At 48.7% G+C, this 23,403-nt stretch overlaps 1 protein-coding gene across 7 annotated transcripts in view; it reads right to left on the minus strand.

Annotated features, from left to right (window-relative positions):
• Nucleotides 1–23,403, minus strand: part of LOC144100779 (uncharacterized) — a 320,982-nt gene that overhangs the window by 264,360 nt on the left and 33,219 nt on the right. For 6 of the 7 annotated variants that reach the window (XM_077633622.1, XM_077633626.1, XM_077633623.1 and 3 more), the window contains 5 exons: nucleotides 17,730–17,825; nucleotides 14,667–14,762; nucleotides 11,829–11,927; nucleotides 11,594–11,689; nucleotides 5,220–5,315 (listed from right to left, as the gene is read on the minus strand). In XM_077633622.1, coding sequence (XP_077489748.1) covers nucleotides 5,220–5,315; nucleotides 11,594–11,689; nucleotides 11,829–11,927; nucleotides 14,667–14,762; nucleotides 17,730–17,825 — 483 coding nt within the window. Of the gene's footprint in view, nucleotides 1–5,219; nucleotides 5,316–11,593; nucleotides 11,690–11,828; nucleotides 11,928–14,187; nucleotides 14,279–14,666; nucleotides 14,763–17,729; nucleotides 17,826–23,403 lie in introns of those variants that run through there. The other variant, XM_077633627.1, reaches the window with a different exon arrangement.

Raw genomic sequence — 23,403 nt, forward strand, 5'->3', positions numbered from 1 at the left:
CCGTGTGGGGAGCGGAACGTCACTGGGGTCGGCGTCTCGGAGCGTTGGTCACTGCGCTCCGGACGTTTAATTGTGGACGCCAACGCAGAGCGAAGCACGGTCTCGAATGATTTACGGCGACCACCGTTCAGAGTGAGCTCGGCGACCTTCATTCGGCCCCAGTGGATAAACCGCACTTGACCCAGCTTTGGTTCTGTGCCTCTCACATTGATGCGCCGCGATGCTCTGAACGTGATCTGTACCCGGCCGCACATGCTTCTCGCCCTGCAGTGCGCCCGCTGGTTGTGGTCTATTGTTGTTCAAATTTTTTAAGTTTTGCTGGTCTGCATCACAGCCAAGGTTCCCGCTGGTGCAGCGGCGATGAACCATAAATGTCCAGCGGGAGCATGATTGATTTCCCACGGAGCTTTTTTTATCTGGATGAAGAGCGGAGTGACTGACGAAGCAAGCGACACGAGCAAAGCACTTCGCGCACAGCCGCTCTCTTGACTCCGTCGTTCACGCCTTCTGCAAAAATTTCTCGACGTGTAGCCCGCTTGCAGCTCAGCTTGCGGGTGACTGTAGTTGACACTGTGTGGTATACATGGGCTTAGGTGTGAGGCCACCCCAACGAAGCAGCTCTAAGCTCGCCTTGACCATTGGCCTTTGTGCATTATTTGTAAATGGGACGTCTAAGAAGGTAAAGTTCGGAAGAAAATTATGCTACACCTTAATAGTATGACGCGATAGCTTTGTACATACAGCACGATTAAGTGATGTAATAGACCATTTGAGAAATGCGTGGCGCCATCTCTTGGCTTTACGAGGCCCGCCATGCTGATTCGGTAGAGAAAAAAAAAACCGCTGCCCAACATTGGATTAATGCACTGCTCTGCTACGCTTGTAGTCTGCGAGGATGGGTCTCGCATTTTATTTTTTTCATTATCTGCCAACGTCTTTATAGCACCAATGCCGACAGTGCACAGCTCTCGCTTCCTGCGCTAATTTTCTCAAAGCTTTACAGGTGATCCTCGCTTAAGATATGGATCAGAGTATTTGTTGCCTTTGATCAAAACCAGGGGCGTATTTCGTGTATTTAACGCTGCGATAGCGCTTAGTCGGTCGGACTTGAAAGCGTACTTGAATACCAAAATAAAGAGGCCAAGTGTTTGTTTTGTTTTTTTCGGCGTACCCCTGTGTTGTTCAAGCATGTAGTTCAGTCGCGAAGAAGCGCTTTCATTAATTTACCGCCCCATTGCGGCCATGGGCACTGCATTTACAAAGCTCGTGCTGTGGAGAACTGAAAGAACCGAATACTGCTTAGTTTTCTAAATATTCAGTTAAGGTTTTCCTCCGCTCAACTATGTATAGAAGGGCTGGAAAGCTCTCTCGATCGTGGAGCTGTTGCAAGATCGCGCCGCGTGTTACACGCGTTTATGCGTCTTTGTGTAGTAATACACGCTAAGTATAAAAATTCAGGTGGGAATGTTTTACTTTTCTATAGTCGATATCTGCGGCGACGAAAGTCCATTAAAAATGGATAATTAAGCGGTTATATTGTGATGGAAGGATCAGTTACAAAGTATGCCAGGGGGCTGAAAAGGCTTCAGGCAGTCTTATTTTATTATCGTTGTGGCAAGCTGCAATAACTTGCTCGGCGGTTTCAATGTGGCGCTAGAAGCTAAGACAGCGAAAATCAATGGTAACAACGGCGCCGGGATCTATAACGGTGACGTTGAAGACCGCTGGATGTGCATCGCGCATTGAAGTGCAAGGAATGGCATTACGCAGCTGGTCGAGTGGTTATACCGTAATGCATGCTGCTGCTACCATCGTAGCGCACTGTAGTTTGCAGTGCCAAATAATTTTGGTCCAGACCGGCTCTCTGTAATGAACGCATAACTGCTCGCTATATCCTACCAGAGGAGCTTTCGCCCTCTTGAAATTGAAATCAGGATGATAATACGCGACACTTAAACCGATGCTTAAAAAAGCATTAAAACGACTACGGCACAGAGCTCTACTTTCCCCCGTACATTCCAGTGTCTATCCTTCCAATCACCTGCGCCAGTCTTAAAGCGAGCCTGAAGACGCGGTAGGAGCACGCTGGCATTGACTAAAAGGACCTACATTAGGTAAAAAAGGATCAGTGCAAGAAGCGCAGCAGCTGGAGCTCGTCTTTTGCGATTCCCCTTGAGAAGTTCTTGATAGCTTCAGGGGTATCAAGGCGGGCATGTAGCAGGTGACGCACCAGTTCGCCGGAACCAAGAGGGATGAGCAAGCTGCGGGTGTGGTGCTGCAGACCACCAAACAGTTTCGCATATCGTCCATTAAGAACACGAGTACAAACTGGAGGACGCTTAAGCTGCGCCCTCAAGAGTAGAACGCGAAAGCGTTACCGGGCCGTCACCGCTTGCCAGCTGCTGTTGGAAGCCTTCGACTATGGCGACGCAGGCTTTCAGTGCGTAAACCCTAATCCAATAGGTACCATCCACGAGAAAATTCATCCGTTGTTTGTTCCCGTTGTCCACCTAGCACGAGCCCTCCATCCGGCAGCACTGTCCGCTCTTCATCGTCTTCTATGTGGCACTAATCCAATAGGTACCAACCACAAGAAAAATCGTCCGTTGTTGACTCCCGTTGTCCGCCTAGCGCGAGCCCTCCATCTGGTGGCACTGCCCGCTCTTCATCGTCTTCTATGTGGCACTAATCTAATAGGTACCAACCGCAAGAAAAATCGTCCGTCGTTTGTTCCCGCTGTCCACCTAGCGCGAGCCCTCCATCCGGCAGCACTGTCCGCTCTTCATCGTCTTCTATGTGGCACTAATCCAATAGGTACCAACCACAAGAAAAATCGTCCGTCGTTTGTTCCCGCTGTCCACCTAGCGCGAGCCCTCCATCTGGTGGCACTGCCCGCTCTTCATCGTCTTCTATGTGCCACTAATCCAATAGGTACCAACCACAAGAAAAATCGTCCGTCGTTTGTCCACGCTGTCCGCCTAGCGCGAGCCCTCCATCTGGTGACACTGCCCACTCTTCATCGTCTTATATGTGGCACTAATCTAATAGGTACCAACCACAAGACAAATCGTCCGTCGTTTGTAACTGCTGTCCACCTAGCGCGAGCCCTCCATCTAGTGGCACTGCCCGCTCTTCATCGTCTTCAATGTGGCACTAATCCAATAGGTACCAACCACAAGAAAAATCGCTCGTCGTTTGTCCCCGCTGTCCACCTAGCACGAGCCCTCCATCTGGTGACACTGCCCGCTCTTCATCGTCTTCTATGTGGCACTAATCCAATAGGTACCAACCACAAGAAAAATCGTCCGTCGTTTGTCCCCGCTGTCCACCTAGCACGAGCCCTCCATCTGCTGACACTGCCCGCTCTTCATCGTCTTTTATGTGGCACTAATCTAATAGGTACCAACCACAAGAAAAATCGTCCGTCGTTTGTTCCCGCTGTCCACATAGCACGAGCCCTCCATCTGGTGACACTGCCCGCTCTTCATCCTCTTCTATGTGCCACTGATCCGATAGGTACCAACCACAAGAAAAATAGACCGTTGTTTGTTCCTGTTGGCCGCTTAGCGGGAGCTTTCGACTTGGCGGAACTGCCCGCTCTTCATCGTCTCCTAAGTGGCACTAATCCGATAGGTACCAACCATAAGAAAAATCATCCATTGTTTGTTCCTGTTGCTCGCTTAGTGCGAACATTCCATCCGGCTGCACTGCCCGCTCTTCATCGTCTTCTATGTGGCACTAATCCAATAGGTAGGGACCATGAGAAAAATCGTCCGTGGTTTGTTCCCGTTCTTTGCCTAACGCGAGCCCTCCATTCAGCGGCATTGCCCGCAGTCCATCGTCTTCTACGTATCAAAAATCCGTGCCTTCGAATGTAGCAAACATTGTCTGTATTTATTCGGCCTCATGAGCTGTTCAACGCTCTCGCCTAAATAGCGAATCTACAACATGAAGTTATACTACTCGGACGAGGAGAACACAAACAAAGCGTGCAAACACTGAATGCGGTGCTGACAATTAACTCAATTGTTTGGTCAAGGCGACGGCGTGGATCAGCGGCTCGTCTCTTCATGCCCTGCGATTCCGGAAGCAACGGTACAGCTTTGGCGCTGCGCTATCTCGTGAGTACAGCGCATAGCACTGATGAACGAAGGGATGCAACGCAGCGCTGGCTTGTGCGGCGCTGCCGTTGTCGCTGATCAATGTGGGACTTTTCGCTATCGTATATTTCGCTCCAGCCAACGCTGATGCGCGGGGCTCTAAGAACTGCGTAAAGGCAGCATGAAAATCGAGTACTGTGAGAAATCTTCTTAATTACACGTGGTCATCGAGGCGTTGACTCTGCAGCAGAGCTGACGGAAGTAACGTGCTGTTGTAGCGTGAATCTCTCGTTGAACAATCATGCGCACTCTCTTAGACTCTCACTCTGAATACGAGCGAAAATTCACCATAAAACGCGAAGCGCATGTTTCCATGCTGATATTCACCATAAGGTTGCGTGATTCTAAATGTGCAGATGTGAGCTGATGCGCTAATGGTGTCGTCAGCTACAGCTACAGCTGTTTATATAGCTGCAGCTATATAAACATAGCTACAGTCAGCGTCATGTTTACGTTCCCCGTAGTTGAGCTTCCCCGGAGAACCCTCCCTTCATTGGTTGCATAGCTGTGCTAAATCGCATACGGAAGGCGCTTGCATTGACGTAGCTTCAGGTATGCTGCAGCAGAGGAGATAGAAGTGTCAGAAATAGGTCACAGAGACTCACAAAAAGAACTAAGTAACATAAAGGTGTTGAAAATGTGCATGATGCACTGTACTCATCAGATGCAGGATGCATCTGATAAGCGCGGAAAGAATGCTCTAATGAAGTTGCGTGCATTCCTATCGTGAACTATGGTGTCGCGGAGAGCCGTTTCTGATCTTTAGCCTTCCCGGTGCTTGCTTGGACTCTGGCCACAAAGCAGGGTCCTTATGTTTCGATCACATTGAAAAATCCGTTTCAAATATGATTCATCTGTGTTGTTTAGTGGAAGATAACTTCTTGTAAGTATTCGTTCGTTGCTTCGTTATGAAGGAGCTACGTACATGTGGAGGCTAGGCATGCCGCTCCTGATGCTGCTGCTCCTAATTAATCGGCCTTACAGACCAGGTTATTTTAAAATATTGCTCAATTCCGTCGAGGAGCTGAATTAACGTCTATAAACTAGGAAGGGCCTTACCAACACAAGTTGGGAGGCCGGCAGAAGAGTCGCAGAGTTTTCCTTCTTTCTTGCATCTCTGCGTGTCTTTCCAAGTGCAGTGCTTGGGTTCGTAATCTGCGTTAGGAGAAATCACACACATAAAAATGGAATGAGAAGAAACCTTTGGAGTTTAACGGTCCTGAACAAAAACGATCATAATGAATAGGCAGGATGCACTTTTTAAGATAGATGCGAAAGGCTCAGTGAGAGAAAAATATTTTAGTTTTTTTTTAGTTTTTATGCGCTTCAAGGTTTTGTTATCGTCCCATTCGAGCAATATGGAAACAAAAGCCGCTATTTATTTTGTTACCAGTTGTGAGGAAAAACTTGAGGAAAAAGATGCGGGTATCCTTTCACTTTGAATACTGGCAGTTATTTCAAGTCGACACTATGTATTTTGACCCAAGCGAGTCGCGTCGGCGAGGGGAAGGGTGCACGGCATTTATTTTTTGATATTTGGGCGCTCAACTAGTATGACCAAGTGCTACGGGCAGAACATAGAGGCTCGCATGTCAGCTGCGCGTAAAGGCGGCATTAAATGACGCGCTCAGTATTTCTCAGATCTTCCCTAGAAAACCAATTCGAGTGCGATGGTAGTGAAATTTAATTATGCAAAAGGAATTTAAATGGAGACGGCTTTCTGCATTGTGCATTACGGCACATTGAACTGGAGTGAAGCCCAAATGCCGCTGCGAGCTTTATAGTTTGACTGTCATGTTTTCTGCGTCATGTCTAGCTTTCTCGGGCTAAAAAATGTGTAAAAATTGTCAAATGGTAAGAAACAGTTAAGGAAACATTGGAGGCAATGGCTCATTATTCTGATATTTAGCAAAATCTTTGTTTTAAAGTGTTTACATCGACCGCACCGAACAGTTAAGACTGCCAAAGGAAATCAATGGCGATAGCAAAAACGTGAATAGAAAAAAAATACAAGACTGCCATCGGGTTATCTGCCGGTATATTCACTGTTATAGTAACATCTTACATTATATGAAAGAAATTGCGTTCATGAAGGGTTTCCTGCTCAGAAACGCTTTTGTCCAGAATTTCTGGGTGTCATATTGGATACATAATATGAATTTTCGATCCGTTCTTTTACTTTTTTTGTTTTAATGCGAGAGGTCTTTATCTTACGCATTGTCCCTGTCTGTTAGTTGACTGCTGGGTTCGCTTTTCGTGGCAGGTGCTGCCCACAATGCGAAGAACTCGTCGAGTTTGCATTGTGGGCAGTACCTGCCAAGGCACTGCCAGTCTTGCAAAAAGAAGAAAAAAGGAAAAGGACAATGCACGCCTCTTTTCACGCGTACAAAGATTATAGGTCATGCAAGGGACAAAAAGGCACGTGAAATCATTGAAGCCATGCACATCGTAAGTTATGGGCCTGATAAGTTTGTTAGTGAGGAATGGATACACCTGTATAAGTAAGAGCTTCACTTTCTTGGCTTGATAAGATTTTGTTGGGTGTGGTGCTTTAGTGTTTGTGGCGCATGCGTGCTGCTTCTGAAGGAAACGGGTTACAAATCAGTTGTTAGTCTGAGCTCGTCCTGTTTGCTTAAATTCTATGTCTTGTCCTCTGCTCGTTTTTATGTTTTGTAATAATATAAGCTAGCTGAAAAGGGGCGCGTTCAGCCCACAAACGCCTTGACCTTTATTGGTGAACAACTAATATCGGCTCTGAATGCGCAGCGCTTTTCCTGGGGCCGATTTACGGAATAATAAGTTTCATTAGCCCTGCTCCTGGCCCGTGGATGTATTAATGCGAAAGCATTAGGTGGCTATGTCCCGTCAGCAAAAGCTTCTCCGCATGATTGTGTCGTCTCATAAATATATATGTGTACAATCTTGGTTGTGTTAGACAGTGTGTGATGAGATCTCGCTATGGGAAAAAATTGTTCGGTGTGGTGTAATTAGCTGGTTAATTAAATGCGAAAATCACACTTCGACCTCATAATAGCCCCGTGTTCCGTGTCAGCAAAACTTTCTCCGCACGATTGTGTTGTTCTATAAAGATGTATTTGCAAAATTTTGATTGTGTTAGTGCGTGATGAGATCTTGCTGTGCGAAAAATTTGTTTGATGAATTGTAATTACTTATTTAAACGCGAAAACTACACTTCGACGTCAGAATAGCCACGGACGTCGACATAGCACCTGGGCTTCAAAACTTAAAAAAGCAATGAAAATAAAAACAAAAAGAACGCCTACTGGCGTCGTGGAAAAAAAAACCCGTATTCTAGAAAGTTCCATGCTTTCAGACATAAGTGCCCTCAGAATTTTGCTTTTTTTTGCGTCCCTGGTGGCTGCCGTTTACGTCATGGACGTGGAAGAAGTGATGACGGCACCGTATTAAGCCGAGCAAAGAGATAGTTGTTTGGTGACCGCCTCAAGGAGGTCCACTGAGGTTTTTCACCGAAAATAGAGATTACAGCTGATCGGGTTTATGGCCATCGAAGCGAAGCAGTCAGCCCACGCATGCGCAGAATGCTGAGGGAGCATTGACCTCGCTGAGCCGAACATGGCGGCCTCCAGTGCATCGTCATCGTCGCGCACGGTCCAAGCGAAGAAGCGGCTCATGTGTGCTCTCTGCGGTCGCGAATGATGGTCACTCACGCTGTGCGCGTTGAAAATAGCTGGTCTGACTTGCAGCAAACTTGTGTTTGCTAGCCGACTATTTATTAGATTCAAAGCACCAGTATTTTTAAACAATGCGCTCCCATTACAAAATATGCGTTTGTTTAGCAGCGCTAGCGTAAAAAACATTGGCAGTGTTTTAGCTCAGCTATTCCAGGATATACGTAGCGAAAGGTACGTTTGCCTGGCTGAGCTTGTTGTGGTGACTGTATGTTTAGCAGTGAGAAACATTGGGCTCCATCTCGGCTGCTGTGCGCCGTCTATTACGCTCGGCAGTCTGGCATCTCCGTTTGGAAAGCCGTTCCTCTCTGTTGGGCGTCTCCGCTGCTCTCTTCGCCCTCTGACGCTCATTCTCTCTTTTTTGAGTAGCCAACTGCCAGGCGACAACCTCAGGATCGGAAGAGTTAATCTTCTCTTGTCTATACCGCCGTTTAGCAGCGGCTGCATTCTCCGTCTCTGCATGCATGTCAAAGGTTGTGATACAGCCGCTTATTACATTTCTGCCTTTTATGCGCAATGCTGCGCATGCGGCGCGCGGTTCGGGTGATAGAGCGGCGTCCGGCGACGAAGCGCGCGGCGCGCTTCCTTGGAGCAGGCGCGCGGCTGCGGCGAAGCGCGCGACGCACCTGCTGCTCCTCTCCGGTTGCCATGGTAACGGCGCGTGCGCACAACTGTCCTCTCCCAACCACCGCGAAATGCTCGAATGGTAGCCCAGTATAGCTCTCGCTACAAAGAGCAAGCTTGATTCATATCCATTTCAGGGTAACTCCACTTTTGACCAAAAGGTGGGGCACCACAGCACTCAATGGCAGCCGCTGGAGACGCCTTTTCTCGCGCCGCTGGGAACAGAATGCACCCGCTCAGTTTAGGCAGCGGCGTAGAGCAATCTCACGAACCCCACCGGTGTTTGCGAGAGCCACCTGGCGGGGCAGTGGTGCATCTCTTTACTGCTGCACCAGTTCTCCAGTAGGGTATGAAGGCATCCTGCAATGTGTGGATATGATCGAGAGGCTCGTTCCGTCATTAACATCGCTTGACTACTGGTGGACCAATCATAGGTTACTGCCACAGCCAAAAAATATGACGGCCCCCTAAATTTGGTACTTGCCTCCACCCCCCCCTCCCACTAAAAAAAAAGGAGAAAAGAATTCCTAAAGACCCCCAAAATTTTCTAAGTAGGCCAACCCCAGAAAATGGGTTAAGTTGGTTTATTGGATCCGATTAGCATAATCCCATATGATGATTCGATGGAAGGTACTCGATGGTTTCAGAAGGTGATGACTTATGTGTACCATATAAGGGCAATGCAATCGGCTCAAGACGGCGTTTTGGCGGGAAAACTGCAAAACCATTGCACTCTATAAACATAAAAACAACAATTATGTTAGAACATGAGACACTGAACCTAAATACTATCGCCTTTTCTTCTTTAAGATTGTGGTTAAGAAGTCCCCAATGTTTCTCTTTCGTTCCTCGCACTATTTATGAAGGAAAATTTCTAGACTGGCTACTGGTATTCTGAGGATCTGTGTTAAATTTCAGTAATTGATTACCTAATGTTGCTTGAGCTCACTGAAACTTCGCAAAAAAAAAAACATTAGCGAATAGTGGCTGGACAGGAGCTTAAGAAAGCCTGCCTCTTCTTATCTAAGCTTTGCTTTCTGCACAGCATAGTGCATGTACTCATGAGCCTCCTGTCACCATGCGATTTCTACTGCCTGATGGCACCATGTTCGAGTTTTCTATGAGAGTGAGAAGAAAACATATCACTCGTTCGCATGACTGATGCAAATAGCAGCACGAAAATGGCGGGGTTTCATAATAGATAAACCGAGTGGACGTGCGAAAGCGTGTGTTTAGCCTGATTGGCTCATATTTTTGCGTTGATCGGTCGTCGGCACGTCTGACGACGATATTAGCCTGAGATTAAGCTCCGATCGAGGTTAGGCTGTTCATGCCGCATATGGACGTTGGTGGAGACGACGATGTGCAGTGCACTGCGGGAGAGTGCGTTGCACTTTAAACCAAGGCTTGATCGGCTGCGGCGATAGCAAAGTGCTCTTGTGCACTAGCCAGCGAAGCTGACCTGGTCGCGCCACGGGGAGTTCGAAACCGGTCGCAGCAATATTTAATTTATCCATTCGAGGCCAAGGTTAGGCCTTCAGGGATGACCCGGCTTCTGCAGCTTTGGTAGCGAAATCGAGTGTTCGTTCTATAATCCGCATTAACATCACGGCCTCGGCAGGTTCTGTGACAGATGGCTCTGTAGGAGCAATCCAGGTATAGAAAAGTAACACTGCGGAGAGTCAGAGCCGGACACGGTGGCGCAAGGGTTGGAGCGGGGCAGACGGGGTCTTGGAAGTGAGCCGCAAGAGAAAGCTGGCGCACGATTTCGTCGCAGATGAAGGCATTGATGCCCTCCGGGAAGTGGGACTGCTCACAATACGAACCACCAAGTGCCAGCTCAGCAAAGGTTTCTTACTCAGGCACGCCAGGCAGGCCTGTAGACGGTTAATTGGTCATAGTTTTGGTAGGCCTTGGTAACGCCGCGGTCTGCGGTGAGGTTCTTCGCAACGAGCAGTCGAAAAGAATCTTTTGCGATCCACTGCGATGACTTTTTCCCGCTAGCGCATAGACCGGTTGACATGCATGCATAAGTAAATAATGTTACAGTTACAGAACGCCTGGCTGGTTTTCAGGGCTCGAGAAAAAGGCCGTTGCCCAGAACCTTCATTGCTGAGTTTTCATTTCCACTTGAAATATTTTTTACTGCTGCTATGATTGAAACTGGAGACGTTCTGATGATGCCGTCACCGAAAACATGACGACAGGCACTCCGTGGTTGCTCGTGGGCGAAGAGTGCGCTCTAGTGGAAATAAAAATTGGAGAGGACTCCGCCACAGAGGTACGGCGCGATAGGTTAATGGGTTGGTCACTCTCTGCACTGCAGAACTGGTCACTCTCTGTTTGACATTCTGAGATCCCTGGGAGTAATCGTACCACTCCTGGTGCAGCGTTGCAGCGGTTGAGGGATGCCCTGCGATGGCAAGTGCTGCGGGCTTGCGCGACAAAGGTTGCTCTTCCCGAGCGACCTGTCGCGACCAGGCACTATTTTAATTGCCACGGAAGGCAGGTTTTGATGACTCCACAACGTTTCATGACCTAGAGGACCCACACGCCTCCTCAGTTGCTTCTCTGTGGATTTTTTGCGGATTTTTCGCTCAGGCTGACAACACTGACGACACCGAGAGCGACGCCAGATTTTTTGCGACAAGAGCTGCCTAAAGCTATCATGCGTTGGAAACATCTTTACCAGTCGCATCGCTTCTACCACACTCCGAAGGAGCACTCCAGGCGCCAAAGAGAACCATCGTAACTTTACTGGTGGTTTAGTAGTCACCTTTCCACCCTCCGTGGTAGGCGTTCCTCGTGACGTACTATATAGTAGTGAGGGCTGGTCTATTGAAAACGAGGCGTAGTTTGATCAAGAACACCCATCGGACAGTCGCTGCGGCGAAAGCGAGGCTGCAAAGCACGCGAAGGGGGCGTCGACATAACAGACGGCGACGGCGGGACAATCGCCGCAAGGTCATTGCGCACTTCGTTACCTTCTGTCGTGTAACAGTGTATCTCAGCGATAATGCTGGCGGAAATCTTTTCTTTTTTAGGTAAAACCTGATATTTTATAAATATTTCAAGAAAATTCGTCATTAGACAACTCACCCACACACTTTGGATTGCCATCAGAAAGAACACACTGCTTCCCTTCCTTTTCACACTTTTCAGCTTCGTGTGCGTAGCAGTTGTCTGGTAACTTGTCTGAAAAAAAAAGAACAGCTGCTATGGCTAGACCTGAAATGGGCGTAATATCCTTTCAAAACTAAACATCTCGCTTTGGGACTACCGGTCGGCATTGCTCCGAAAATTGAAGAAAACGTATTCGATGGAATTTACTCACCCATGCAAAGTGGTCTGCCGCTAGAAAGAAGCGTGCAGCGTTTTCCTTTCTCTTCGCACTTTGCCTTGTGTTCCGGATCGCACAATATTTGGGACTTCTCTGTGAAAAGTGTAAACAATTGATGGGGAAGAAGTTTGAGCACGGCTGTATCAATGATTCTCCGCGTGGCAGTAATAACGTAGCAGAGGCACCAAGGCTCAATATACTAACATTTGTAGGAACAATTTTAACTCGCCATACGTGCTCTTACCTACCTGCTGTGCGACGCCTGCAGATACGCCGCATTCTTTCCCATCGTTCGCGCATATGGCGGACATCGGTCATATTTCTTTAGCACTTTATGCGACGAAGTATAAGACCGAACAAGTAAGCAGATTTGAAGCTGGAAGCTACTGACACACTTGTCTTGTTTTCAAAATGGTATAAATATTCTAGCCCAGGTGGTGTGGAGAAGAATATAATACAGTTGAAATGAGAGCGAAGACATCCACTTACCTTGTGCAGCCGCCCAAACAAAGGAGGACCGAGAAAAACTAAGAGCTGATTTGGAGGGGGCTTTGCGCAAGAAAAACAAGGACGTGAGAGGGACACGGGCCGATCCCATTGTTTCTTTCGCGCTAAGCTCGTCCTTCAAATCATCCTTACCAACTTCCACTCTGCCTGGAGCAGATCAAAGATTTCAACGTGTTCTCGTCCCTGTTTTCTTGCTCCGTTGCATTCCTGCAGCAAAGTACGCAAGCTTTCCTCTCTTTCTCCGATTTCGCTGCATCTCTTGGATCACATGTTTTTCGTCGCTTATTTGCGAAAACCGGGAAGTACTCTCCATAGAGGCCTATGAAACACATAGCATGAAAATGAGTACGCGTATAGTATGAATAAAAAACGGATGACGCTTAAGCTTCGTGTTTACGAGTGAGACGAGACAGCGTGTCGCAGCGTTGCCGAGGGGTACACGGAACGCCATCGCCCGTTCGGCGCTATGCGTGGCCCGTTGGACAATTTAAGGAAACGACGCCTGTCTCACATATCTCGGTGGACACCCGAACCGGGCCGTAAGGGAAGGAAAATGAAATGAACAATTCCTTTTAAGGAAAGGAAATGACGCCTGTCTCACATTTCTCGCTGGACACCCGGATCGCGCCATAAGGGAAGGGGAATTCGATCGATCGATCGATCAATCAATCAATCAATCAATCAATCAATCAATCAATCAATCAATCAATCAATCAATCAATCAATCAATCAATCAATCAATCAATCTATCGACCGATCGATCAGTCAATCAATTAGTTATTCAATCGATCAATCAATCAATCATCGACTGATCAATCGATCGATCAATCAATCATGATCGATCGATCAATCGATCAGTCAATCTATCAATCGATCAACCGATCGATAAAAAAAGCAACACGAAGGACAGAAAAAAGGACGCAGACAAGCGGTTGTGTGCGTCGCTCTTTCCGTGCTTCGTGTTCTTTTTGCTCATTTTTTTACCATGTACTAAATGTGCATGTGACGAGCCCGGTTTGACCTTTGGCAGCGATTAAGAGTGTAAGCACGTGAAGAACGAAATGGAATAGAGATCCAATATATTACGAATTTTACGGACCACTAGTGATTTTAAAGTGAAAGCTTCACAGGCCTGGGCAGCAGTTTGACCTTCATTAGACCGCAGCTGCGCCGCCGCCGCTGCCGGCTTGGCGCATGCGCTCTCCGCAGCTGGGTCGCCGCCTGACTGCGCGACTCGCCGCGAGCCGCGCTGCTGGCCTAGTCAGTGCGAGCGTGTCCATGCATGGGAGCGAGGCCGGGTCTTCTCTGAGCGTTGCGCGGGAGGCTCTTTGAGCCGTCGTCGGAAAGCGGTGCCTGACCACCCCGCGGATATCGCCTGGCGAGCTGCTTCACGGAAGAGGGTCCGGCATGCCAAGCGCGCGAAGCTATAGCGTCAGAGAGGAAAGCTGGCGCACAGCGGCGCCGGACGCCATGGGGCAGAACATCGAGGAGCCTGCGTCAACCCAGTGGGGGACTACGATAGATCTGCTCCTCCGAACGGAGTCTCCTCTGCGTAACAAAAGTGGAGACAGCAGCCAACTACTTCACCGACTGCGTAGCAATAGAGAGCGATGCCACAGCTCAACGACTGTCTCTCACTTTCCGTCAACATACTCTTGCAACTGTGGTTAACCAAGCTTCACTACAGCATAATTAAAGCTTTCGCTTCTATATCCATGCTTAGGCACAGTTAAGCCAAAAGCCAACCGGCACTTTAAAGCCATATCAGTCCTGAGAAGTAAACAGAGATAAACTCGCGTGCTTATTCCCCAAGATCATTTCCGAAGCTTAACGAAATAGTATTCACCACTGCACGTTGGTCTCCCCGATGAAAGTACGCACTCTTTTCCGTCTTTTTCGCAACGACTGGCATCTTGAGGATCACATTTGCCTCGCGGCACATCGGGGGGAATAAAATTGGAAATTAACGAGAGCAAGCAATACAAGATGCACTGTATTACACAATTTGCGAATGACCAGCCTTTCGCCCAAGTGCAGCTATTAACGGGTTCCCATCTACAGAATAAATCAGAGATGATGTGAAAAACCTCTGCAGATTGGCTTGTCTTTGGAAGATAGCACGCAATCTTTTGAACCTTTCATGCATTTCACTGCGTCTTTGGATAGCAGTATATGGCTCGCTAAAGGTTCGTAGTCATAAACATGCGTTAGGGGAGATTTATAAGATAATGCTAAATGTGCCACTCGCGCTAGAGTTTCATGCCATGGAATTGGCATAGACTGTTTGTTGGCATGCCCTAAAGGATACAATAAACTTGTACTCACCAACGCATGTTGGTCGCCCCGACGATAACACGCACTTTTTCCCGTCTTTTTCACAACGATTTGCATCTTGAGGATCACATTTGCCTGGCGGCACATCTGGGGGGTATAAAATTGGTAATGAACAACAGCAACATCTGCGAAGCAAAAAAATGAGTCCAGAATTCGAGACACCAAAAGCAAAATGGAACATTTAGAGGCTTTGTTAGGCTGCCTTCTAGGGTGCCTGCAATGAGTCTCTAGTGTTCTTTAGTGTTGTTCTAGCGAATTGCGTGCAGAAACTCATGCTACAGCCGGTTAAGTCGTCTATTTATGACAAAACACGAGTCACCGCCTTCCAGAACGTTCGAGTTCCTTCCATTTTATTATCATATGCGAATAAACTAATGTGGCCCTCTATTTCTCCCTAATCCACCTTAATTCATTTTCTGGTGTGGGGTACTTCCTGAATTTTGACGGCTCCTTTGGAATGGGAAGAAGGGACAACTTCGACATTTTGGGGTTTCTCAGACTGAAATCTGGTGGTGCAATATGATTTGCCCACTATTGGTGACGTGCTTTTGATCAAATTAATATATGTATATATATATATCCCTAAATGTTGGTTTTGATAGCATCCCTACCCGCTCAATAGAATTCATATACTGCGGGAATATTCGAGTACCGCAAGATTTCCCGGTAACAATGTCAGCGAAAAAAAAAATAAGGGGGGGGGGCACTTTGTTGACCTAAAGTGAGGTGAGTCGAAAGCCTTTAGCGCGGTGTTGCTGCTTGTGCCGCTGTCGTTTATTAGCGCGCGCACGCTTGGTTGCTGGAGACACAGGAGAGTGTTAGGCGGCATCTTTCCTGATTGGCGTTCAGGTGGCTTCTGGCAGGTAAGGACGCAGTAGCTCTCAGATCTCGACACCTCGGTGGACACCTCAAGCGCGCCTTAAAGCATGCAACTGAAGGTGCATACGTCATTGGTCCGAACCATGGTCGCAAGCTTGCCGCCAACTTGACTAAAACATAAATGCAAAGAGAAATGTTAAGACACCACTCAGAATGTAGTATGACGAACGGTTGTTCAAGATTTTGGTGTATGTATTCAGGAATACTGCCACCACATTGATGACTGCCAGTGACGACGTCGCTGGGATTTCATATGCACTTCCGATATCTGTTGCTTAATCCAGCGTCTGTCTGTCTTTCTTGTCCTGTGTTATTTTGCGCTGTTTTCCTACAGAAGGCCTCACCAACTCGCCCAACAATACACCTTGATTACGGTAGCATTTCGAGCCTTCAGCGTGGCGGCGCTGCCACCCTATGGATTCGCCGCCACGCTGTCACGTGGTTGGTCACGTGATGCGGAGCAGCTGCCTGTGGTGCGGCGCCGTGACTGATGACGTGTTTCGTCACCGGGTTGGTCACGTGACCAGCCAGGTGGTGCGGAGCAGCTGCTGCTGCCGGCGGCGCGGTGCGCTGGCGAAACCGAGCTACCACAGCTGTGCGCATGCGCCGTGACAAGTGCGACGGAGATGAAGGAACGTTCAGCGAAACGGAGCGGCGAAAGACTGACTTTGCATTTCAACTGAGGAAGTTCCACTCGGCCAGCTGTACATATCGCGTCACTCCAGGTTTAACCAGAGCTAAACCACAGTCAATGTTTTTCTAAGTAATGCGAACTCATTTTTGCCGGTGGCATATTTGCTTGGGCCAGAAGTGGGCTTATTTTTTGTTTTGTTGAGTATTTTCTTATTTTGGATGATACGCTGAATGAAAGAGGTGTGGTGTCAGTTTTTTTGTTGTTCAGATAGAACCGGGCTCTTTTCGTTTTTTTTTTCTTCTCGAGGGGAACTGATAGTGTCCGCTCTCTTCGACAATGTTCTGACAGCAGATGCTTTATGGGGACTGGTTGGGCTTTCTACAGACAGAGAGCCGTAAGCCTTTTTCATTCCTCATGAAAGAACGTCGATAAATGGAAGGCTGCCCTGCTGTCCCCGCTCGACGGTAAACTGCATGGCTCGTACCGTGAAATTTAAATGAGGCTGGGGGTTTTCTTTTTGAGAAGTTTTACCGCACAGAAGGAATCGTCTGCTTAAGGAAAAGGAAGGAGCAACTTTGTATGAGGGCGGAAGGTGCGAAACGCCCGTCTTTCGGTGTCCTTCATAGCTAAATTAGCCATTGTGACTGAGATGGACGCCCCATAGCAGCTATGGGGATCTGCTTGAAAATATGGCCTTGAAAAGAGAGACAAAAATCGAGGAGGAGGCATACCTCGTCGATGCTCAGCGCTGTTCGCTCGCGCAGCGTTGGATCGTTCCACAGTGCGCTGCGAGCGACAGACAAGTGTTAGGCATGTGACCTCGAGGGAACCATTGCTGTGGACACTGAGCCGCGCACGCGCAGAAGCCTCTCACTTGAGTCATGGCACATTCGGCTGACGCGTGGGAACACTGGCCTACGTAGCAAACATACATCCACACATGCATACCTACAGGTTTTATTCTTCCGAAAACTGCAAAGGCCGCCTGTGCTAAATGCTAAAAGCTTGACGAGGCCCACGAGGCACAATACACGCCAATACTGGAGGCTACAAAACTGTAGGAGACGTTCACCCACCATGCATAAAAGCAATACACATGAGTTCACTGATCCCTTATGATTGCGTACATGTGGTATAGAAGAGAAAAACACTTCATTTTAGTAAGAAAGCTAACCAAAAACTTCACTCTGAAATTAAATACGCAATTGTTCTCTCAAAACAAAACAATTAAGTTTGAAAGCAAGAGACTATCACAGATCATGGATTCATAAGTAATGAACGCAACTGCCTAAGCCTCAAGCCGTAAGTGAAATAATATTTATGGAGTTCAATAGAAAGATTACAGGGTCAGCAATTGATATTAGTCAAAATAACTAAAACGCGAGATCAGGACCATTTGTCTATATTTCATGTGTTTATATTATTAGCACATGGAATGCGCTGTTCTAAGGTCGCAAGTGATGCTGAAGCGTTGGCCGAATGCATCCGTTCAAAAAGGCGTTGCCAATGGGAAGCAATATTAGGTGAAAGTATTGTGGCACCTTTGCAAAACGGTTTTTGGGATATTAGTGTGCACTCCTTCCCGTATTTCTGGCACTTGGCCTTCTCTTCAGGACTGCAGAAGGTTCTATTTTTTCCTGTGAACAAAAAAGCACATATCAGCATTCATACCCCGGAAGGTATTCTTGGAGCAAACATTTCAGTAAATGAAGCACCTACCCAACACAGATGCTGTTATTATTATTTTCTCGATTATTTGCGAGAAAAAAGTTTCAGTTCCTTCAGGGATATAAATTCAGTGCTTAATTGCAAAATGGCCTAGTAGCAGAAAGTGCATTCCGTGCCGTGGTCCTCTCACTTGTCTGTGCTGTTTAAATACACAGAAGTTATTTATTCGCTGCACCAATTTACATGTGCGTCGTGCAAGAGTAATCTTGAATATTTTTAACAATATTTCAACAAAGAGCCAGAACAAGGTGCTGAGAGAAAATTGCCCTGAATGGCTTTGTTGCACTAATAGAACTCCAGTTTTAGTTCTTTTTTTTTGTGGCAAAACATTAAACCATATTCAGCTTTTTAGTTCTGAAATATTCTTTTTAAGGCAGACAATAATAATTGGTTTTTGGTGGAAAGGAAATGGCGCAGTATCTGTCTCATATAGCGTTGGACACCTGAACCGCGCCGTAAGGGAAGGGATAAAGGAGGGAGTGAAAGAAGAGAGGAACAAATAGGTCCGTAGTGGAGGGCTCCGGAATAATTTCGACCACCTGGGGATCTTTAACGTGCACTGACATCGCACAGCACACGGGCGCCTTAGCGTTTTTCCTCCATAAAAACGCAGCCGCCGCGGTCGGGTTCGGACCCGGGAACTCCGGATCAGTAGTCGAGCGCCCTAACCACTGAGCCACCGCGGCAGGGTTAAGGCAAAAAACGCAGTCTCTGTCTCACTTCTCTGTGGACACCCAAGCCAGTCTTTGAGCGAAGGGATGAATTTGATGCCGAAGACAGCGCAAAAGAGACAAGGAAGGAACACAACGCTTTTTGTTCCCGCTTTGTCTCTTTTTTTTCGCCGTCTTCAGATCATCCTTAGGCATGAACCAACTAGCCCTAACCAAAGCACTTCTTAAGGGATGAAGAACAGAGCGAAAGGAGAAGAGAGAAAAGAGGTGCCGCAGTGGAGGGCTCCGGAATAGTTTCGACCACCTGGGGATCTTTAATGCCCAATGACATCGCGATGATGCTGCTGTGGCTGGCACTGGTGCTCGCACACAGCAGCTGAGCGCCGTAATAATGATGATGATGATAATAATAACACTGCAATCGGTTTTTCGGGCCCAAAGCGCAGCACAGCACAAAGCGCAGAACGGCGTTCACAGACAGCGGTTCCAGCAGCACCAACCCAAAGCACGCGCTCGCCGAAAGCAGTCCCGCAGCCACGCGGGCACCATTTCGTCGTAACAACAACACCAACAACAACAACAACAACAACAACAACAACAACAACAACAACGACGACGACGACGACGACGACGACGACGACGACGACGACGACGACGACAACAACAACAACAACAACAACAACAACAACAACAACAACAACAACAACAACAACAACAACGACGACGACGACGACGACGACGACGACGACGACGACGACGACGACGACGACGACAACAACAACGACGACGACGACGACGGAGAAACACGTACACACACACACGAGCGGTGAATGACAAAGGTATTGCAAAACAGGCCTGACAAAACAAGCAAACAAGCATAACCTTAATACCACAAGTACTCTGCCTAAGAGCAGAGGTGCCATAATTTGTGTAATTTTATGTATTTCTTACTGCACCCCCCTCCCTCACTGTAATGCCTTCGCGCTGTGCGTTCTTTGATAAATAAGTACATAAATAAACAAGAACACAGAAACAGTTTAAGTTACCGACATAGTTTTTAGGAAATACTTTGAGTGTGACAGCGAAGAAGCCAAAAAGATATAATCAGGCACAGAATTACGAATTTCGGGTATATAATAACTGCGAGTGAAGGGGCCATAATGAGTGTAGCAGCGAAGTACCGTAAAAGAGGGATGATGTCGAAAAGAACGAACAGGAATTAAAGGAACGTAAGATTCATTTTCTCAAAAGTGAGCACGAATAACTACATGATGAAAGAGGGCGCCAAAATAGCACAGTTGTAAAAACGGAAAGAAATTGCCCTCAGGTGAAACGTCCATGTTGTATGCCAAGGATCGAAGGACGTTCGCTAGTATTGCATTTAATTTCACTCGGCGGAGGCGTTGGAACCATGCGGTTAACAAATCCGTTCCTGTTTTTTGTCCAGGCCGTGTTTTTCGTGAACGTGGAACCCACATCACAGGGGGCGTACTGCGACAGCCCTGGAAATTGGACCGACCATCGTGTTTCCGGCGTGATTTCTTCATCGGAATGCATCGCGAAGACCAAAGTGATAGGACTGCCCAACTGGACACCACTACTGCCTGCGCATCGCACGCCACCATCGACTACGTCACCAGTCACAGCGCATAAAAGAGAAGCTTCTGCCCGGTTCGCGACCAGTGGGCACGGCGGAGGCGTTGGAACCATGCGGTTAACAAATCCGTTCCTGTTTTTTGTCCAGGCCGTGTTTTTCGTGAACGTGGAACCCACATCACAGGGGGCGTACTACGACAGCCCTGGAAATTGGACCGACCATCGTGTTTCCGGCGTGATTTCTTCATCGGAATGCATCGCGAAGACCAAAGTGATAGGACTGCGCAACTGGACACCACTACTGCCTGCGCATCGCACGCCACCATCGACTACGTCACCAGTCACAGCGCATAAAAGAGAAGCTTCTGCCCGGTTCGCGACCAGTGGGCACGGCGGAGGCGTTGGAACCATGCGGTTAACAAATCCGTTCCTGTTTTTTGTCCAGGCCGTGTTTTTCGTGAACGTGGAACCCACATCACAGGGGGCGTACTACGACAGCCCTGGAAATTGGACCGACCATCGTGTTTCCGGCGTGATTTCTTCATCGGAATGCATCGCGAAGACCAAAGTGATAGGACTGCGCAACTGGACACCACTACTGCCTGCGCATCGCACGCCACCATCGACTACGTCACCAGTCACAGCGCATAAAAGAGAAGCTTCTGCCCGGTTCGCGACCAGTGGGCACGGCGGAGGCGTTGGAACCATGCGGTTAACAAATCCGTTCCTGTTTTTTGTCCAGGCCGTGTTTTTCGTGAACGTGGAACCCACATCACAGGGGGCGTACTACGACAGCCCTGGAAATTGGACCGACTATCGTGTTTCCGGCGTGATTTCTTCATCGGAATGCATCGCGAAGACCAAAGTGATAGGACTGCGCAACTGGACACCACTACTGCCTGCGCATCGCACGCCACCATCGACTACGTCACCAGTCACAGCGCATAAAAGAGAAGCTTCTGCCCGGTTCGCGACCAGTGGGCACGGCGGAGGCGTTGGAACCATGCGGTTAACAAATCCGTTCCTGTTTTTTGTCCAGGCCGTGTTTTTCGTGAACGTGGAACCCACATCACAGGGGGCGTACTACGACAGCCCTGGAAATTGGACCGACCATCGTGTTTCCGGCGTGATTTCTTCATCGGAATGCATCGCGAAGACCAAAGTGATAGGACTGCCCAACTGGACACCACTACTGCCTGCGCATCGCACGCCACCATCGACTACGTCACCAGTCACAGCGCATAAAAGAGAAGCTTCTGCCCGGTTCGCGACCAGTGGGCACGGCGGAGGCGTTGGAACCATGCGGTTAACAAATCCGTTCCTGTTTTTTGTCCAGGCCGTGTTTTTCGTGAACGTGGAACCCACATGACAGGGGGCGTACTACGACAGCCCTGGAAATTGGACCGACCATCGTGTTTCCGGCGTGATTTCTTCATCGGAATGCATCGCGAAGACCAAAGTGATAGGACTGCCCAACTGGACACCACTACTGCCTGCGCATCGCACGCCACCATCGACTACGTCACCAGTCACAGCGCATAAAAGAGAAGCTTCTGCCCGGTTCGCGACCAGTGGGCACGGCGGAGGCGTTGGAACCATGCGGTTAACAAATCCGTTCCTGTTTTTGTCCAGGCCGTGTTTTTCGTGAACGTGGAACCCACATCACAGGGGGCGTACTACGACAGCCCTGGAAATTGGACCGACCATCGTGTTTCCGGCGTGATTTCTTCATCGGAATGCATCGCGAAGACCAAAGTGATAGGACTGCGCAACTGGACACCACTACTGCCTGCGCATCGCACGCCACCATCGACTACGTCACCAGTCACAGCGCATAAAAGAGAAGCTTCTGCCCGGTTCGCGACCAGTGGGCACGGCGGAGGCGTTGGAACCATGCGGTTAACAAATCCGTTCCTGTTTTTTGTCCAGGCCGTGTTTTTCGTGAACGTGGAACCCACATCACAGGGGGCGTACTACGACAGCCCTGGAAATTGGACCGACCATCGTGTTTCCGGCGTGATTTCTTCATCGGAATGCATCGCGAAGACCAAAGTGATAGGACTGCGCAACTGGACACCACTACTGCCTGCGCATCGCACGCCACCATCGACTACGTCACCAGTCACAGCGCATAAAAGAGAAGCTTCTGCCCGGTTCGCGACCAGTGGGCACGGCGGAGGCGTTGGAACCATGCGGTTAACAAATCCGTTCCTGTTTTTTGTCCAGGCCGTGTTTTTCGTGAACGTGGAACCCACATCACAGGGGGCGTACTACGACAGCCCTGGAAATTTGACCGACCATCGTGTTTCCGGCGTGATTTCTTCATCGGAATGCATCGCGAAGACCAAAGTGATAGGACTGCCCAACTGGACACCACTACTGCCTGCGCATCGCACGCCACCATCGACTACGTCACCAGTCACAGCGCATAAAAGAGAAGCTTCTGCCCGGTTCGCGACCAGTGGGCACGGCGGAGGCGTTGGAACCATGCGGTTAACAAATCCGTTCCTGTTTTTTGTCCAGGCCGTGTTTTTCGTGAACGTGGAACCCACATCACAGGGGGCGTACTACGACAGCCCTGGAAATTGGACCGACCATCGAGTTTCCGGCGTGATTTCTTCATCGGAATGCATCGCGAAGACCAAAGTGATAGGACTGCGCAACTGGACACCACTACTGCCTGCGCATCGCACGCCACCATCGACTACGTCACCAGTCACAGCGCATAAAAGAGAAGCTTCTGCCCGGTTCGCGACCAGTGGGCACGGCGGAGGCGTTGGAACCATGCGGTTAACAAATCCGTTCCTGTTTTTGTCCAGGCCGTGTTTTTCGTGAACGTGGAACCCACATCACAGGGGGCGTACTACGACAGCCCTGGAAATTGGACCGACCATCGTGTTTCCGGCGTGATTTCTTCATCGGAATGCATCGCGAAGACCAAAGTGATAGGACTGCGCAACTGGACACCACTACTGCCTGCGCATCGCACGCCACCATCGACTACGTCACCAGTCACAGCGCATAAAAGAGAAGCTTCTGCCCGGTTCGCGACCAGTGGGCACGGCGGAGGCGTTGGAACCATGCGGTTAACAAATCCGTTCCTGTTTTTTGTCCAGGCCGTGTTTTTCGTGAACGTGGAACCCACATCACAGGGGGCGTACTACGACAGCCCTGGAAATTGGACCGACCATCGTGTTTCCGGCGTGATTTCTTCATCGGA

The sequence above is a fragment of the Amblyomma americanum genome, chromosome 8 (genome assembly GCF_052857255.1).
Source record: "Amblyomma americanum isolate KBUSLIRL-KWMA chromosome 8, ASM5285725v1, whole genome shotgun sequence".
In the NCBI taxonomy this organism is placed as follows: domain Eukaryota; kingdom Metazoa; phylum Arthropoda; class Arachnida; order Ixodida; family Ixodidae; genus Amblyomma; species Amblyomma americanum.